The sequence below is a fragment of the Solenopsis invicta genome, chromosome 8, assembly GCF_016802725.1.
Source record: "Solenopsis invicta isolate M01_SB chromosome 8, UNIL_Sinv_3.0, whole genome shotgun sequence".
In the NCBI taxonomy this organism is placed as follows: Eukaryota; Metazoa; Arthropoda; class Insecta; order Hymenoptera; family Formicidae; genus Solenopsis; species Solenopsis invicta.
This window is the reverse complement of record NC_052671.1, coordinates 6,277,680-6,295,911: the sequence shown is the minus strand read 5'-3', so window position 1 is coordinate 6,295,911 and position 18,232 is coordinate 6,277,680. Positions and strand designations below refer to the sequence as shown.

The following is an 18,232-nucleotide window of genomic DNA, read 5'->3' as shown; positions in this document are numbered from 1 at the left end:
AGTCGCGCGCAGTTTACGTCGTGCAATCCATTTCTGAATTGCAAAGTTTTATTATTATTATGAGTTCAATCTGTACACTTTATTGCCTAAAACCAACCTGTCGAGTCACGAGGTAATAAATGAACCACATCATAGTAGTGCCGTAGGTGACGAAGTAAGTCACGGGCTCCATTATATCCCATGAGTATTCCCACCAGGTCAATCTGGCCAACGCCCCAAATTGGATTGACATCATGACTAGGAATGTCCAGATAACAAAATTCGCCTTCTTGTAAGCGGCATTCTGTATCTCTAGCAATTTCTGGAATGTGATTAAAAGAAAAATGTGAAAATCGCGCGCGCCCGTCATTCGCGTTGCGTCCTGACGCTCCTTTCAGCGTGGATAATTTAGCTTCCATCGTAATGTAATTGAGAAAATGAGAACGCCGCGGCGGAGCCAAATGAATATACCGAGGAGTATACCGTGGACGTTGAAACGGCACCTTTTACCCTGCCTCGTTATTTCATAAGGGGGGAAAAAAAAAGACGTTTTCTTCTTACGGCGTTGCGTAACAATGAGCGCGATGCGCACAAAGGCGCGGGATTAGAAAAGTATCGTGCTGCTCGTTTGGTCGCGTGTGCGAAACGTGACGCGAGTGCTCTAATTAGAAGAACGCTCAAGAATATAGCAATTAAGAAAAGCCGTAAAATCCATAGCGGGGGGAGGGAGGAGGGCAGAGCGGTGAGAGAAAACGGACAATGGGAGTGTGCCCGCGTTTAAATCTGATTTACGCGCGATAGAAAGCCAATTCGTTGGCGCGCCTCGTTTATAGTTGCCATTAAATCTTTTTTATCTTAACGAATACTGCTCTTTTTAGCATACGCGCGCTTAGCACGCTGCTTAATCCGTATACTGTACTCGTATATACGTCGCGATAAATACGATCATTTTGTGTCTTATTTCTTTACCTGTTCCATGGGTACCAGCTGTAATCTAATATCCTCCAGCTCGGCAACGACAGATCTCTCCATGTCGATGTTATACTCCCGCACGTTGAACGCCTCGTACAATTGTGCGACGAGCGCCTGCACGTCTCCGAGTTTCTGCAAATCCTCCTGTAAAACCGGAAGACGTACACGTCGATACTTGTGCGACACAGTGCAACATGGGAAATTCGCGTGACCCGAAATGTATTTCCGATAATATATTGAAGAAAAATATCATTAGAGATTCTACAGTCGATCAAGTGCGCGTCGCAGCTACACGCGCTTCGAGATAATAGAAACATAAAGCCGATAGAAGACTCGTCTTTATGTGATAACTCACTGTCGTGCACCTTTCTTGCAACGGTGGCGAGACAATGTATTCGTTATCGTTTATTAATAATTTGAAATCCTCCTCTAAAAGCGACTCTATCGTGTTACTGGAAGCTATCCTGACGCCATCTGAAAAAACGATCAATTCCTTTATCTTGCAGCATCATGCAAGGACTTTAATCTGATTGTCCGTTTCTCCGACGCTTCGATTAATTAATTAGTCGCTGAGAGGAAATAAATTTGTACGGCGTTCTCACCTAGCGACGTTATGCACGCTCGATCGATGCCACGATCCTCTGACTTCAGCATACTTAAAAAATTGCCAACGGTGTGAGTTATCGGTTTCATGGTGAACGAGCAGTGCTCCCTCCTGGACGGGAGAGGCACCGTGATCCTAGGAAGTCCCCGGTGATACGCCACGATAACATCCGTACCTGCGAATTAACAGGCATTCACGTATAACACATTTGCTTCGCGTAAAGAGATGAATTAATTATGTTAATTACGTTTCACCGTAATGAATTTCAGCGTAATTAGTAAACCTCGTAAAAGTGACTATGAAACTTTTGTGTAAATATTTGTTTTGCAGCACATTCTTGCTTTCTCTTATTCACTTTTTCATTGTTTCTTCTCAGAGATATTCAGAGTGTTAACAACAACTTTTCAAATCTTATAAGTATTAATAGCTATTCCGTTTCTATTTTCTAAAAATTCGAATTCGATCGCGTGTATCACGCGGATATCTTGACTCGGCGAAAATGCGATACGATTTGCACGTGAAAGAAATACACATGCGGCGTACGATCGTTTAGTGGATACTTCGCGGGCAGTCACTGTTAAATGTTTGGATAAGAAATATTCGAGCTCGGACATAAAATCCTATGAAGCACTGTGAGCATTCAAGCTTACCTTTTCGTTCAATAATATCCAACTGCCGTGCAAGCCAACATTGTTGCTGCACAGAATTTATTTTTACTTAATACCAATGTTCATTTTTCAAAGTATCGGCTAAGCGACATTTGAATCCGTTTATTTCTAACGATTTGATTAAATAACGTTGATTTAATTAAGTAATTTATTAATTATTAGTTTTATGCAATAATTAAAATTATAACGTAGCCAGAACGGAACATAATGTTCCGGTGAGGCAACAGAAATGTACAAAATGCAATTATAAGAACGCGTTAAACATTAGTTACACGCTACATCCTCGATTTATATTATGCACACGTACTTCATATACAGCATTGTATACGAATTAATTCCGAAAAATATTTCCAGCTATAATAAATCATCAATCTTTTAGTAGAAACAATCTCTTAGTAAAAAAATCCTGTCTTTCTTAATTAAACGATTTACTTAAGATTCGATAAAACTTATTTCGAGTAAAATTATGAAGAATAAGATAAAATTCTAAATTTGATATGAATATGTGTCTCCCAAAATATTATCGATGTAACATGTAACGTTAAAGTCGATTTACGGTTAAAGAAACCATTTTTTAATTGAGGTGATTCTCGATACCTAATATTTGAGTAAATTTTTACAATTTCTCGTGTTAACTGCACTTCTTAGACTTTTTTTCTAAACGACAAAAAAGATGTTGGTCGTGAATATTCAAAATTTAGTTTTGAAATCAACTGCAAAGAAAAAAACAATGAAAATTTTGATTTATGCAGCGAAAATAATCCTACTTTGCTGCAGTTTTAGGTAAATAACTTTTAAACGAGTAAATAAAATTTTTGCACAAATATTTATTAGAGTTTTATTAGTGTACGTGTAAAAAATTTGATTTAATTCATAATCTACTTCCTCAAAAATTGTAAATGCTACGAAACATTGTTACATAAGAATTAAAAGCAAACAAAAAATTAAAAAAATAATCTTTAAACTAATAAAAGAATTATGTGCAAATTTTATACAAATATTCAAATGTAATAATAAAATAATTTTCAAATTTTTGATAATAAGGTGAGATATGACACATACACCTTTAATTGTGTTCTATTTACATTATCGATCCTAATTTTATTTATTGTTGAAAGTTGATTTATTATTAGTATATATTTAAGTATTATTTCATAAATTTTATTCTAGTGATTTATTAAACGTCCTTAGTAATATTACACAATATATCTTGAAAAACTAGAAAAGAGGAAGGATATGCCGGGACCAGGTGCACTGTTTCCGCGACTTCGCTTGCGTGATAATCGTGCAATCGAGAGCTGGACTGTATTAACCTGGTTACGAGCCGTTGATATGAGGAAGGTATTAGAGTGTGGAGAACGGAATGGGACGACCGGAGATCTTTTCCGTTGTAAGCAGAACGGAACCGAGCGTTAATCCGCCTGCGCTAACGATCTCTGAAAATGCATCTTTTGACGCAAACACCGCCTCCACAAGTTCCTCAAGTTTAAGTTCTTTGAAGTCCGCAATCTAACAAAGTATAATAGAAAATTACTTTAAATATGCTGTGTTAATTTTAAAATACTGAGAAATTGCGGATAATATATGTAGATGGATGAAACGAGACGACAAAAGTCACAAAAAATATTTTTGTAAAATAAACAAAGTAAAATTTGAAATAATCCGTAATCTAATATATGCTACAAAATAATAAAAAAGATGTTATATAGGAAAAATATTTTTAAAGGGAAAACGATGCGGATATTGTATGTCATCAATCAGATACCCAGAGATATGATAGACAGCAAATTTCTCATATTCGAGAACTATTATAAAATGAAATGATGCACGAAATCGATGTTTATGATGGATAGATAAGTGAAAGGATTTATATCGCTTTCGATAAAATATAAATCCGTGTAAAAAAATGCGAACATGTTTGTAATAGCGTATTCATACTGTGTACAAGTCGCCTATAAAATACAAAGTAATAAATAATATTTTAGATCAATATTGTTTCTGGACTAACATTTTCGTCAGTTCGCATTTAATTTATTATCGTTTATTGCGTCGCTTAAAACCACATTTATTTCACATGTATTAGTTGTTGCGAGAAGTATCTTGATAGTCATGGTAATTGATAAGATGCCCGTACGGAATGTAGGGAGATCCATATCTTCCTGGCTGAGGTGTTCTTTTTTCGCAATAAAATGCTTTATAGTTTTTCAAAGGAAAAGGATATAGATTATAAATAGCTTCTAAAGTATTAATATTACGTATTCTGGCGGTTTTACAATTATTTATTATCACGTTTAAGTATTTGTAAAATTTGAACATATTTTTTTTATTAGTTTATAAAGATTGTTTTTTCAGTTTTTGTTTACGTTTAATTCTTATGTAAAAAAATACTTTTGTATTACTTTACAAATTTTATAAGGAAGCAGATTACGAATTAAATCAAATTTTTTATATATACTAATAAAACTTTAATAAATATTCGTGCAAAAAATTTTACTTATTCGTTTAAAAGTTTATTTACCTAAAACTGTAGCAAAGTAGAATCATTTTCACTGCATAGACCAAAGTTTTCATTGTTTTTTTCTTTACAGGCGGATTTCTTTCTTTTCAGAGCTTTATGACTGTATTTAAAGTGCGACGAATTTACAGCGCACAGTTTAAATAAGCTAGACATTTAAAAAATTACAAATTATTTCAGCACTAAAAAGCGCTGTGACTGACATAGGTTTGCTAACCTATGTTTGATATTTCCAGATTTAACTTATTATTGTTCAATACTGTTTCATTAACAAATTATTTTGTTGTCTATAATAAAAATATAATTTTAAAAAATTCAACTTCTTAAAAAAATAAAAGAGTACATTTATTTATTTTGCATTTCATTAAATTTTGTTTTGAACATGTTGCGATGTACTATTAATATTTGTATACAAATATATGCAACAAATCTACAATCTGTGTTATTGCATCCATCGTGTGTATAAAATTGTGTGTATTTATTCACAATATTATTTATACATGCACAAAAACGGTCATCAACGTACAACATTCGTTTACATGAAAATTTCACGATGTATAATCGGTGATCGTTAGTCGTGAAGGGTTCTTGTCCCGAAAGGGAAACGGCAACAGATAAAAATCTCTTGATCATTCGAAGGCGCGATCGTCGAAGGAGCGATAGGTAGCGATCGACGGTAGCCGCAACCATCTCAGATGGGAATTCGGTGCCGCGTTCATTGATCGTTTCTCAAGCAAATACGAGCCACATCCGACAATTAGTACGCCTCCCTCCACGTGGATGACGAGCGACGACGTCCATGCATCGCGGCGTGCATCGTCTGGCAGTAGGTTGGCACGTAGATGGAAGAGGCAAGAAATCTACCACCACCTAGTCGTCCGCCTCCCTTCTTCTGACGACGACCGTGCAACGCGGTGGTGAAGTTTTCTGTGCCGCCACAGTCTACCATAAGATCCTGCTCAATTAATAAGTGGCGTGACCGTGGAATCAACATTGCGGTCGTATTTTTTTTTTTTGTGATAACACCCCAAACTTCTTCGAGCTTCTCTAGGCTTGCGAATCAAATCTGCCATTATCTCCTGGGGATGTACGACTAACGAACGTCGAGGGAAGTTCCCGAGGGTAAGCGGTATTCCATGACATAGCTGGATTGACCGTTTAATTTACGGCATTCCGCCGTACGGGAAACCGCGGTCGTTAGTACCCGAGTAATCGTGCAAGCGACACTCGCGCGGATCCCTAAGATAATAAATCGAAGGCTTTCAAGACGAGAAGAAAAAAAAAAACGGCAGAGGACCATAAATTGTCGCGTGAAGTTTACCTGCGCTGTGATCTTGTATCTCTAAAACGGATTTTTTACAAATTTATTTGAATTTTTACATTAAACCCTCCGAGTTGAGTGTAGTTATTTCGTGTAGTTTTGCGTGTTATTAAATTTAATCGCAACTGTTTTTGTGAAATCTGGTTTACTTAGAGTATTACACGCTCCGAATACTTTGATCACGGCGGACCAAACGTGTACACAGTTAAAATGAAAAGAAAACCCATTAAGCTTATAATTTTGAACTCTCTGTAAATGCAGTTACTGTGTTATTAATACGATGCCGTGGAATTAAACAGCCTCATAAATATGAAAATAAGTATGAATCAGTTCTCTCTGTGTAGTACATAACTGTATTTAACTTCAGTCACATTGGAGTAGTCTCTCAAAAGCGTATAAACTTTTTATTACCAATAAAGTAATAGATAAATATTTATTACTTCAGCCTACAAATGCCTAGAAGGGATACCAATAAAATAATATTTTTTGGTAATTATATACATAAATTTATTAGCGATTCTATTAATAACAATTTTAGAGAAGATCGACAAGAAAAATTCTGGAAAATTGTAAGAAAGTCTTTCGCACACGCGCTCGCTTTTCTATTCTTTTTTTTTTAATTACCATTCAACTTTCAACAGAGACCAAATTGTGAAGAAATTTACGCGCCGGTGATCACCTAGAAAGTCTCTGAAATCCTGACACGTGGAAATATCTTATCGAATTAGACGAAGGAAGAAGCGATATTCTTGTATAAAGCGTTACGCGAGTTAAATTTATGTTTGAAAAATTACCGAGCGCAAAATGATTTATTCGTTCTTATTTTCTCTCTGATGAGTGGACTCGTAATTCGTGTACTTGAGTTACATGCACCTTGCGATGGCTGATAAGAAAATCTTAGGGCACGAATCTGTTTAACTGACAGTTCGCGTGTACCCGTGATTGGCATGTTGCAGTTTCACTTCCTCTTTTAGCAATAGCGCCGCATTATGCCTTATCAGATGTCATCTCGTAGTGATTGCAATCGGCGACATTTAGGATATCTCGATAGCGTGTACCATTATCTTAGTTGTGTTACATTCACGCGAATAATACATAAAAAAGACATTTCAAATTTCATACTTGCATATATTTAAATATGTAAAAAATTATAACATATAAGAGTATAATTCTAAATTAGTGTCTAATATAAAATACATACAGTAGTTGTAAAAAACCAAAATCTTTCACATTTAGTAGCTTCCTTTTACGTAACTCGATTTCTAATTTTATTTAATAGTTAACTTTGAATTTCCAATTTCACAGAATATGCATATTCGAATTTCATTAGTGAATTCAAAGATGCATATTATAAATTTTAATTGAAAGCAACATGCATCATAAAATTACACCATGTAGGCAGTTCGATTTTTCGTAGCGAATGCTGGGGTAAGGCATCTGGGATGCATGGATAATATATGAGTATTCCCTCAGGGTATCTGAAGCTGTGAGGTAGATACGTGTTCGCTCGGCTAACATAAGTATTGGACTATGCTCTATATATATCGCACATTCATGTAAATGACAGGGATTAAAATATTTCAAATTTATGCTTCAAAAGAAAGTCTTTTTATATCAAACATCTGTCTTATATTTATCTTCATGTTTGACTCATCATATATTTTACTTCAGTAAAATTAAAAAGAATAAATAAAGTTTTTTCTTGAATTCCAATTTTAAATTTGGCATGTTATCTCATTTGAAACCTCTTTTTGTGTTTCCGATTGGTTGTAAATTAATTTAATAATATTATAATTATTTAATTTATATAAATCAAACAATTGCATAATTATTAAATCAAATAATTGTATAATTAATTAATTAATATAAATATTTATTAAATTTGTAAAAGAATTACTGCGGAAAAAAGAAGACGCGCGCGTAACACACAGTTAAATTAAATATTAAATGCAAGGTTTGACGAGGTGAGCACAATCCGATAAAATCCATCGAGTTTTATTAGGTCTATTTAAAGAAAGCCATGTACAAAAAACAATCCAATAAAATCATTTTTTAACATTTTTTAGAGAAATAGAAAAAAATTATTTTTCTTATTTTTGTTTTAATTTTCATCCTTCTTCAAATATTAATTAGTTTAAAATTCCATTTTTTTATTCATTTTAATAAATTTACAAAAAATCTACTATATGTAATAAATATTTTAAAACCGCATTGTAATAATGGAATTATTTTTTGTCAAAAAATGAATAAAAAGTGACAAAAGATCAAAGATTTTGGAATAGAATAACAGATGTTATATTAAATAAAATAAAATAAAATAAAATTTAATAATTTCAATTTAATTTAATTTACATTAAATTAAATTTTACATAAATTTAATTTTATGTAAATTAAATTAAATTGAAATTAATTCATTATAATTATCAATTGAATAGTGAATTTTTTAAATTGTTGGTGGATTATAAAAAATAACGCTAAACCCCCCAAAAAAATAATAAAATCCAAAAAAACTTACCGGGCTGTTTTTTTTTAAATCCGGATTTTTCCAAATCCTAATTAGGTGTATAAATTAAATATTATAACCAATATTTTATAATATGTTTGGATTTTGTGAGAAAAAATACAACGATTATATAAAATTATTCATATTAAAAATCCATAAATTAAAATAAATTATTTGTAAAATTATTTAAGTTGCTACTTTTTAATAATAAGTAACTAAATATAAAAATATTAATTTTTATAAAAACACAATTTTACAACACAAATCGTGTTATTTTTATCTAAATAACTTATAATGAAATGTTTACAAGATCCTATTAGCAAGATAAATGATCGTTTCTGCTTTTTAATTCTGCTAGGTCAAAACCTTACGGTTATGACCTTTTCTCGAGAAAATTAACGTTGGAACATCTTCCGTTAGCAATACGCTTTAATCTTCCTGCTAAGGACTTATATTGCCCATTGGATCGATTCTGTTGACGAGAAAACTGCACGCTTATGCCATCTAGGGACGCATTGTGGTACGAGATACGCGCTGACTGGAAATGTATGCAGAACTGTATAACAAGAGCAGAGTAGATGAGAGGAAGTAGAGGCAATGCTTTTCCGCTGGTGCCGCGAATCGTTCTGCAAACGCAGGACTTTCATTTTACTTCTTTGGAGTTTTTTTTTTAAATATTCTATGCTTTTTTGAGACACATATAGATGCACCGAAAGCGCGTATTTCCTACGTTAAATTCCACATTGTCGTGCTCAGTCTTTCGGTAAAAATTGTATAATCTACTTGTCCCGTAGAACGCCGAGTGAGCTCTAAATATATATTTGAAAACAAGGTTGACAATGTGTGTCTAAACGACGCCTTTCACATCGTTGCCTGCGCGACCGGCTGTTATTACGTAGATAAACAGCGCAGAAAAAGAATCAACTTACATAATTGTTTTACTCGTCCACTTTATTTAAAGATGTATAAAACTGACTGATTATGCTATTATACTGACTGAGATCATGTATTATATAATTATATATCAAATGTAAATTATGGGCTAATAAATGTACCCTGTTATCCGCGTCAAGAAAGCTGAGCTTAAAACGTGTAATAGTATATCATAAACTTCTAACAGAGTCTTAAATTGTGATAAGTGAGCCGAGGTGTTATTAATCACGTCCTAAGAACCCCCCTCGCGTACAGTTATTTTACAGTAATTACTCCTTTGAATCTTTAACACTAGCAAGTACTTTGAAAGTTTTTGCTACTAGCGTTCTTACCGCAATTGCAAGTGTATTATAAATGACATCACATTTCTTGTTCGCATTTTTTTGCGCTACGAAGCGATTATTGAAGTTGAAATACGATCCGCATCGAGCTTATTGGACGTTTCACTATGGATTTCCACGATACGGTTACGCAGGGTTGGGAAATAACGCGCTATTTGTAACGCCGCGCCGTTACTGTTTTCGTTTACTTTTTTTTTTTCAGTAACAATCGTTACTCTTTTCTACCTTTAATCGACAACGTTGTTACATTTTTTACAATAACGACAACAAATTTAATCGTTACTTTAATTTTCCATTATCTTTATACTTCTTCAATAGATCGCGCGCTAAGCATACGATTAGATAGAAATATCCCGTATTTTATATCTTGGGTTGTATTCCGATAGTCACTCTCGATATTAAATAATTTATATTACATATGTACTATAAATTTTCAATATTGGCAGCGATATATTATTGGAATGCATTCTTAATAATAATATTATTAATGTTATTAATGTTTAAAAAAAAATACCGTCACATTTTTGCATTTCGTTTGCACGTTCTATTGAACAATACAGAGTTTATGTATTGAGAATAATTTGAAGTTAGGTCGAAATGCGCACGGTAGGATGTGATTAGAGACACTTTGTTGACTAAAGAATAAATTATTTTACATTTTAACACATTGCTAATTTGATGTAATTGTTATTCTCTTAAATTACACATTATTAATGGTTTAGATCGTTACACACTAATTTCCGCGCTGGCTCACATAACTCTATATTTTTATTTTTCTTGCTTCGTTTTTAATAGTGTTAAGTCTTTTTCCAATTTAATTTATAAAAAAATGTTTAATCTAAATTTTTGTGAACACGAGTATAGTAAAATATAAAGAAAAAAATTATTAGACAAGTTTAATATAATGAAAAGCTTGTTTTATATATAGAATAGTTAATAAAACTTCAAATGTTAATGTTTATTATTACATTTAACAATTGATTATTAAATAATGTAATATTAAAATCTAATGATTTACTATACAAAAAAGTAATGAAAAGGTAACGCTAATAATATAGCGTTACTCTTTTTAACATTCCCAATCCTTTTGATATGTTCGTCCAGCATCTTCCTGTCCGCCGTGACAGAACTCGCGAATGCGAAGTATACGCGTGTCGACTAGAAATCAATACCCGATTGTGGGATAAATAATAATCGGCCGCCATTAATAATGCTTGACTTTATCGCGTGCTCGGTAGCAAGCTGTTCTCAACGGAAGATTTATCGTTTTCCAATCAAATCGTCTAAATGAAGAGATATGCGCCGAGAAGCGCAATCACCGCAGCACGTTTACAAGTGTAACAAAACACCGGCGTACCACTTGCATGTACATACGTTCATTCCTATTAAACGTGGATTTCTATTCAGGTCTCTTCGCGGTGTCGACGACATGGGCGGTGTGCAGAGCGGGACTCATAATCTTGGCGAGGCGTTATGGGTGCAGGAACGACAGCGGCAGAAGTGCCATCGGTGAGTAGCAAGCCCCTTAATAATGCACGCGAGAAACGTTCACTGTATTATACGGGAGAGACTCGCGAGCGGCGATGCAGCAGCAAAATTCAGAACATGCTTTGAGGGAGGTCGAGATATTTTAGCTTTCAAAATGACTAATTTCTCTTCTTTCTTATACGTACTACGGGACACAATAAAACTTTATGTTACATCTCTCAATTAATTACTCGCGGTGCTCTTCTACTTAATACCGAGTGACGTTAAAGACTAATGACTAATGTCGGAGAATATTTATCTATCTGGGCCGGCAATTCGTTAATTATTCAAGCAATGGAAGTTTCAGTTAATTACGAGGTGATCTTCCTCGCGAAAGTACGAAATCGAGTCTCATCTCGATTCGTTCTTACTCAACAAAATTTCTTTCAAAGTCACGATAATTACGATTGCACCTGTACTTACTGCATTCAGTAGAAATAAATGCAGCTTTCCTTCGGATTATTTTTTTTTTCGAGATCGTAAAAAACCGAGATAAAACACAGTTAAGTGGAGCAAGGTTGTCACGAATAATTTAAAAGATCTCCGGGGAATTTTGCGCGTGCCGCTTTGAGCTGCTCCCCGCCTTAAAGACTCCGGAGTCCCGTTCATCCCGTGGTTTCTCGAGACGATGCGTCACAATTAGTAATGGTTAATAGCTAATTACTGCCTCATTGCCACGGTCAGGCAACGCTTATTAACACGGTTATGGTCTAATTACGCGACTTCGTCTAAACACCTGAGCGTTCATTTTTATACGAGGAGGGAGGGGCCGCGCAAAACGCTAATCGTGAGTTCCCGTTTTATTTCGAGAGTCAAATAAAAACTTTTACACGCGTTCGCTGACATTCTGCAATATCATCCAGTTATAAATGATACTTGCCAATTATGCTGTGTGCAAGTCGTCCCAGTTGGAAATTAAACCAACCGGTTGGTAAACCAGGAAAATTGTGTCGACTTGTAGCCAAGTCAAACACAAAGGATATCACTTAGAAATAATGATGGCGCAAATACATTCGGGTAAGCTAGAATGTTTCGTGCAAATCTGCTGCATGCAAATATGATGCATCTTTAAATAGAGCTTTGGTAACAAAACCTATCTCGGAGAGCTCGACCCGAGGAATATCTCCCAAACAGATTCAAACATTGGCTGTGTTCCCAGATTACCGTATTTGCTTATGACCGTATTAGATTTCCGTTAATTAAGAGCTAAGCTATAAGGGCCGGTATTTAACAGAGCGTAATCGCACAGGCGTAAGCGGTAGAAAGACGCAGTTGTATGCCCATTTCTAGCAATGCTAATTAACTTTAATCTCAGTTTAACGTCCTTTCTATATTTTTTTTACAGTTCTATAAGAAAATAATAAAAACCGAGATTAAAGTTAATTCACATTGATGGAAGTGGACAGACAACTGCGTCTTACAATGCTTTGCTACTTACAAATACATTTACGCAATTGTAGAATGGCCTTAAGGTAAATTGACATGTGTGTTGACAAGTCGTAATGTATAGAATCTGTACGGACAGCATATAGATAACCGCAATATTGCCGCGCTACGTTTCAGTATGAATACATTTCCAGATAAATTCATATAGCAATTAATAATCGATACATGTATAATGATCGTGTGAGAGAAGAACATCAGATATACAATATTGCTATAATTAATTTTGAAATAAAGCTCCTTTATGCGTATATATAATAATATTGATTTATGAATGGTATTCATCAAAGCGATACATGGCAATTATTCCACGGGATCGATTCGTGTCAAACAAACCGCGCGATTCACCGAGGTATCGCTAATTAGCGCGAGACCCGCGCGGCAGCGTGCGTCGTAGCGTGATCGTAGTAGCGGAACACCGGATATCCGTCTTCGCGTCCGAGTATCTCTCTCTCAGTTTCTCTCAATTTCCCTCCTTTTCCAACCCTTTCTCCCCGTTTCTCTCTCCGGTAACACATACGCACACGTGCACATGGCACAAAGGGCTATGACAAACCGCGTGTGTCTCCACATCGGTAATCATTCGCAAAGCGGAGAGGGCCGGTAACGCGGAGTGTCGTCAGTGCAAAGTGCCGGACCGCGATGTACGTCGTCAAGATTGTCTACTGCCAGGTGACGATGGAGTTCGTCGACCGTGATGTTGGGACATCAAGGTAGATTGCAATTGATAAAGGTGCTCATTCTGAAAAGGCTTTAAAAATGGCGACTGCAGTTTGCACATTTCGTTTTTAAAATTCATTAAAATCTTTCTTCGTTAAAACCTTTAGGATTTTTAGGTCTGTTTCGTTTATTTAATCTTATTGTATTTCGACAAAGTCTTTGAATAAAAATATCGCAAAAATATAGAAACATGAGAATGAAAAATTCATAAAAATATCATAGAAATGTAGTAATACGAGACAGAAATATGACAGAAATTTTAATTAATAAATATTTTTTATACCGCCTTTTCTTGATGAGCTCTTTGATTATATCATCACATTTTTACTAATTTATTATTTAATAAGTAATAAAAATAATAAATTATTTTATTATTACGGAATTTTTGGAATTAATAAACTAAAAGAAATGCACAAAATCAGTTTCACGATTGGAAGTATTAATAATTTATAATCGCACGAAATTCCGTTCGTTATCTGTGATTTAATTCTTCGTGCTGAATAGATCAAATGTATCTTAAAAATTTTAATTATTCAGCATAGTATTTTAAAAAGTTTTAGATATTCGTATAAGTATTTATATTTTTCCATTAATTCGCATATAAAATTCACATAATTTTTAAGTTTAATCAATACATATAATACCTATATATATAAATTATATAGGTAACTTTAAAAAAGATTCCAGTATTCAAAGAGATATCCACATTAATGCCAAATATTTGACACAATTACGAATTCAGAGATACAAACAAATTACTGAGTCTTCTGGATTCTCGGATTATACCGTAAACACAGCAGGTGCCATACAGAAAATTAAATAAAGAGTTATGCCAGTTCGATAATTCGATTTTCATACGGTGTCGGCAATTGTTGATTGTGGCACGTCATAACCATTCTACGATATAAACTGAGTCCATTAGAGAAATGAAAATTCGTAACGACGTGCGCTTGACGTCTCAAAATATCGCTGGATTATTCTGGGCGTTGTCTTGTTCCTCTTAGCTTTTATTACTGGAGACCGCCATCAAATTCCGCCCGGTGAACAGAGCGGCAAGACGCGACCGCATGCTTAAACGATGTGATCGCATTAGCGTGACGATTTGCCAACGAACGCGCAATTTCGCGATCATCAGAGGAACAGACTTTTATAATCCCGTTATGGATGCAGACGAAGGTTTGCTTTCCTTGAGCATGCCTCTTCGATACATTTTGCAACGAGATCTACTTTCGTAACTCATCATCGCTGCGTTGTACGGAAAATGCGAGAATTTTATAAACACGTAAACGTAAGGAAACTTGTCGATTGTATAACGAGAGATTCGAGCCCTCATTAAAAAACATGATCAGCATATATATATATGTATATATATGTATGTATAGTCTCACAAGGAAAATTCTAAATAAATAAATAAATAAATAAATAAATAAATAAATATATATATATATATATATATATATATATATATATACATATACATATATATATAGAATTTCCCTTGTGAGAATAGGATCGTCCTCTCTATTGTGTAATTTCCGGCTGGTTCGTGGCCTCGTTTCCTGACCTTTTCACGGTGCAGCGGGAAAAATCGTGTAAGCCATGGAATATAATCGGCCCTACTTTCCGTCTTGTTTGAAAAACGCTGACGTGTACGATTCGTTGTTTGGTGTTCACGAAATTCAAATATACGATCATCGAAGTTTAGCCGGCATGCCAAATTGCTCTAATGAGCCGCTGACGCGAGCGTTCGTTAATACAGAGGCTCCGCGTGATTGATGGCACCTCGGACTCTGTTATGCGTTCGACTTAGATACAATTTGCGATTGGCCTCGCGAAGATTCTCTCTCGCTTATGTAATAATAACTTTATTACACACGGGCGATATTTTTTTTCACGATGAACGCGTTACGTAAAGGAAGCAACCATCCTTGAAGCACGGTAGCATTAAAATCGATGGCTAGATTAGGTAAGAGTGATTCTTGGATCGTTCTTGGTCCATCCAAGACCTGGTTTCGAAAACTGCTTCGCTCTGCTCGCACATGTATATAAATTGCGGTGGAAATATATAGACGTCAAGTGCTAAACAAGTCTACATTTATTCGAATAATGGAAACATTTCTTTGAAAAAATAATACTACGGAAAAGAAAACTTCCTTCGAACTGTCCTTAAAGATCAGGATTCTCTTAATTACTTAACTAAAAGGTTATTGACAAATTAATTAAATTTTGCTATTAAAAAAGAATCGATAAGTAAAGAAGGAGATAAAGGCAAATTATATTATGACAAAGATTGTAAAATTTAATGCTTCTTGAGAGCCGCATTAGTATTCCTAGGTCATAGTCAGTGGAAAGTGAATCAGGGAACTCGAAATTTTGTAGATGCCAATGACCGAGAATTAAATTACATACGTATCACTTCGCATTACCACTCGCTTTCACGCGCCGCGTTTCTGGTGTAAAGCATCAATTTCTCCGTAGTTCTCTCGCGATAAAGTGCGGATCGTCGGCCGTGCGGAATTCCTAACGACGTTTCAGGTAATCAAGCTTAATTGATTTCATCGTGCGTACTATCGGTTAGTACATAATTGCTTCTCGAAGTGTTTCGTGGAAATTCCGCGGATCGGTCGCGGGTGAAAACGGTGAGAACCGGAAGAACAATGGAAAACAGTGAAGATCAGTGAAGACCATTTCACGTGAGAAAGTTCCATCGTCGACTATTACATTCGTAACTGCTTCTACTCTGGTAATTATCGTTCGCACCACTCGAAACAAGAAAGAACGAAATAATTATCGACAATATTGTTTGAAGTGAATTGCAAAGTAATGCATTGCAAATTAATTGTTGATAAAGGTAACATCTTCGCACATCAAAATTTGATGATGATAGTACTGGATAAATTATTCTTTCATTTTCTGATTTATAACATTTGATTCTATATATAAAATTCTAATGTACAATTGTGTTTTTTTAAATGCATATAAACTATATATATATTATTGTAAGGTATATAAAATGTATTTACACTGACAATGAGAGAATAATTTTTTAAATAAAAAAACATTTTCTTAAAACCATATATTTAACGCAAATATTTGTTTTTTCTGTTTAAACAAAACTATTTACTTTTGTTATATGAAGTATAATTTTGTATTATTACATTTAGATAATGATTTGATAAATAAGTTGATAATATTATTAAACTCAATTAAATTGTTTTTCTCAGATTAAAAAATCTGATTATCTTGAATATAAAAATAATCATAGTAAATATTTTCTAGAATTACAAGAAAAAATACGCAAATAAAAATTATCTCTTCATTTTATTTACATAAATATTTCAATTAAGAAATTTTTAACTTGACCGCAAATAAATAAGCTATTAATTAATTAAACTGTTATGACTCACCAAGTAAATAATTTTTCGTATTAAGTAAAATTTTTTAAGGTAGTTTTTCCCTCAGTGTAAATATTTGTTATATAAATTACAAACTTTGTTATATAAACTGCAAAAAACGTGTTCCAAATAAGTTGTCATCTATACGTGATCTAAATAAAATTGTACACTACAGAGAAAAAGATAATTTCTGTGCAATATGGTATTAAAAAAAAAATCAACAATTAAAATATCGAACAGAAAAAAAACGCTTCGTACAACTCTTTGCGCAATGCACGAATCACTGCGACCAGGTAAGTCGAAGAACGAAGGCAGGTGAACTCGCGAGGGGGTCACTCGTGCAATGTGCACTGCATTCAATTGTACCCAGTATACACATTTCGTTTCACACGGGGTGAAGTGGCTCCCTCGACAACCTCATGATTCATCGGTCGAAAACCGTACAGAGGGGATGGAACAGCAGTATGGCTTGTTTGTACCTTTTTTTCGACTTGATACTCCAGTTGCACATCGGCTGCATTTAACGACAAACCGGAGATGTAGTTCAAATTCTATTGTACACGCGTATTCTGTACGAAGTGTGATATTCTTTGATAATATTCTCTACTGAATACATCCGAGCCGAAAAGGACGCTCAGCAAATTGTGTTTCAGGTATTTATGGCAAAAGAAAGATCTTCCACAATTTGCACGAGATAAAAAAAATATGTGTGAAAGATATTTGAAGATGAATCTTTCCGCGCGAAAAAAGTTTCTCCGCGAGATTTAACCTACGTAATTTCGTAGCATTGAATTATAAACCAAGTTTTTTATTTTAAACATGAGTGCAGCAAAGGTTAGAAGTTTAGATAGTTAAGACCTTTTGACGTTTACGTTTCAAAATTCTGGGTTAGTGTTGCATGTATACTTTAAATTTCCTCGGGGGAACTTTTAGTTCCGTTTCTCAGTACAGCTGAAAGTTTTGCTGAATTACGTGTTTCTCATTCTCGATTCTGTCCTTGTTTTACTTCGCTCTACTTTACCTCGTATTTTATTAACGTTAATTATCTCCAAAAACATATCGATCGATTTAATTTGCCTGAAGATGTACATCTACGATTATTATTTTATTACGTCTCATAAATCGTTCATTAAGAGAAATACGAGAAAAAAAGCGAGCGTTGCATTAAGCCGTCAGAGAAAGCGTGCGATACGCTAAAACGCCACTCGAATGCTGCGTCATTAAAATTACATGCCACGAGCTGTATTATGGCCGTTCCGTGCTCAAAAGTATGATCGGATCTCCACGAATATGTTGCAACGTAGATCCGTA

At 34.4% G+C, this 18,232-nt stretch overlaps 2 protein-coding genes across 3 annotated transcripts in view; one reads left to right on the top strand and one right to left on the bottom strand.

Moving 5' to 3' along the window:
- Window positions 1-18,232, bottom strand: part of LOC105196804 (calcium uniporter protein, mitochondrial) — a 63,736-nt gene that overhangs the window by 3,810 nt on the left and 41,694 nt on the right. The window contains exons 3-6 of the mRNA XM_011162926.3: window positions 1,554-1,730; window positions 1,307-1,425; window positions 949-1,095; window positions 98-301 (exon numbers count right to left, since the gene is read on the bottom strand). Coding sequence (XP_011161228.1) covers window positions 98-301; window positions 949-1,095; window positions 1,307-1,425; window positions 1,554-1,730 — 647 coding nt within the window. The remainder of the gene's footprint in view (window positions 1-97; window positions 302-948; window positions 1,096-1,306; window positions 1,426-1,553; window positions 1,731-18,232) is intronic.
- The window catches only part of LOC120358430, a 30,163-nt gene continuing 17,253 nt past the window's right edge, over window positions 5,323-18,232 (top strand). The window contains exons 1-2 of one of the 2 annotated variants that reach the window (XM_039452716.1): window positions 5,323-5,860; window positions 11,244-11,345. In XM_039452716.1, coding sequence (XP_039308650.1) covers window positions 11,266-11,345 — 80 coding nt within the window. In that variant the 5' untranslated portion in view covers window positions 5,323-5,860; window positions 11,244-11,265. Of the gene's footprint in view, window positions 5,861-11,243; window positions 11,346-12,751; window positions 13,520-18,232 lie in introns of those variants that run through there. The other variant, XM_039452717.1, reaches the window with a different exon arrangement.